This window comes from Diaphorina citri, unplaced genomic scaffold, assembly GCF_000475195.1.
Source record: "Diaphorina citri unplaced genomic scaffold, Diaci psyllid genome assembly version 1.1 scaffold11973, whole genome shotgun sequence".
Taxonomy (NCBI): domain Eukaryota; kingdom Metazoa; phylum Arthropoda; class Insecta; order Hemiptera; family Psyllidae; genus Diaphorina; species Diaphorina citri.
The window spans coordinates 1-1,312 of NW_007389344.1; the positions used below are offsets into that span (position 1 = coordinate 1).

Sequence of the window (1,312 nt, forward strand, 5' to 3'; positions counted from 1 at the left end):
GACATCGAATCATCCGACCTGGTTATAGCTCACGCAGGTACAGACAGATCTTTCTATTGTTCCCCAGCCTAGTTGGCTTGGTTGGCTGGCTTTTAAGCGCTGGGCTGTGGGTTCCATTCCCGCACGGGGCGGATTTCATCCTCAATGGATACCGTTCGTTCTTATAACGATTAGCTTTCTCGTATCGTCATTCCTCTCTTTGCTTTCGGAATGATAAGATCTTAGGAGTTACAGTTCCCTCTATCAAACCTATAGAACTGTGACTATTGAGGATCGCTTCGAAATCGAAAATGGGACAGGATAGAAGAAAGCCAGTCTTTCCAAGAACGAACCTCTTCTGTTTAGGAGTGAAAGTTCGCTCCAGGGCAGGAATCGAACCCGCGGTCTAGCGCTACTAACCAAGCTAACTAGGCTGGAGGGAGGATAGAAGAAAAAGCTAGCCTTTCCGAATGAGAAAGATCGCCACGGGCGAGAATAACACTCGTATTTATGAACAAGAATGATCGTTCTTAGATCAGTCTTAAGTCAAAATTGACCAATCAAATGCCTTGAGACTATGCTTAGCACGAACTCAAGAGCCAGCATTTTGTTCATAAATATGGGTGTAAGACCCGCGGCTTAGCGCTTACAAGGCAGGCGCGCTACCAACCAAGCTAACTAGGTACGTTGGTTAGCGCTTATTTTGGCTTGAACACGTAGAAAAATAATTTAATTGGCCCCATTTTGTTCCTCAGGTGCTGGCACCAGTCTCGAAGTTCTGGAGGCCGGAAAGCTTCTTATCACCGTCGTCAATCAATCTCTCATGGACAACCATCAGTTGGAACTAGCCCAGAAGTTCCACGAACTAGGCTACAGCTTGTATTGTGTTCCTGATGATCTCGTCAAAACGGTGGAATCGCTGACACCTCAGCGGATTCAACGGTTTGTACCGTTTCCACCTAGTCAGGCGTACAAGTTCAATGATTATTTGGAACATGTGTTAGGGTTTGATAAAGTAAAGTGACTTGTGATACGAAACAGAGGACTTGTTTTTCTTTTCATAGTAGACTCTTAGGTGGAAGATAACCACTAGGCGAGGTTAACGCAGGCGTTCTCTGTCATCCAACCCTTAAGGTGTGTTCAAACATAAGTCATTACCAACACTGCCTCGACAGCAAAGATTCACCTCGTCGATCGACGGGGTCAACTATGTGTGAACATACAACATAGCTTTAGAACTCCAGACCCGCGGCTTAGCGCTTACAAGGCAGGCGCGCTACCAACCAAGCTAACTAGGTACGTTGGTTAGCGCTTATTTTGGCTTGAACACGTA

General features: G+C 46.0%; 1 protein-coding gene across 1 annotated transcript; it reads left to right on the forward strand.

Moving 5' to 3' along the window:
• Nucleotides 1-6: 6 nt before the first annotated feature.
• Nucleotides 7-1,019, forward strand: LOC103522848 (UDP-N-acetylglucosamine transferase subunit ALG13 homolog; the record flags this gene model as incomplete). Its single annotated transcript, XM_008487936.2, has 2 exons — nt 7-37; nt 735-1,019. Coding segments are annotated over 2 exons (300 nt in total), but the record flags the coding sequence as incomplete, so codon positions are not given.
• Between the last annotated feature and the right edge of the window lie 293 nt (nt 1,020-1,312).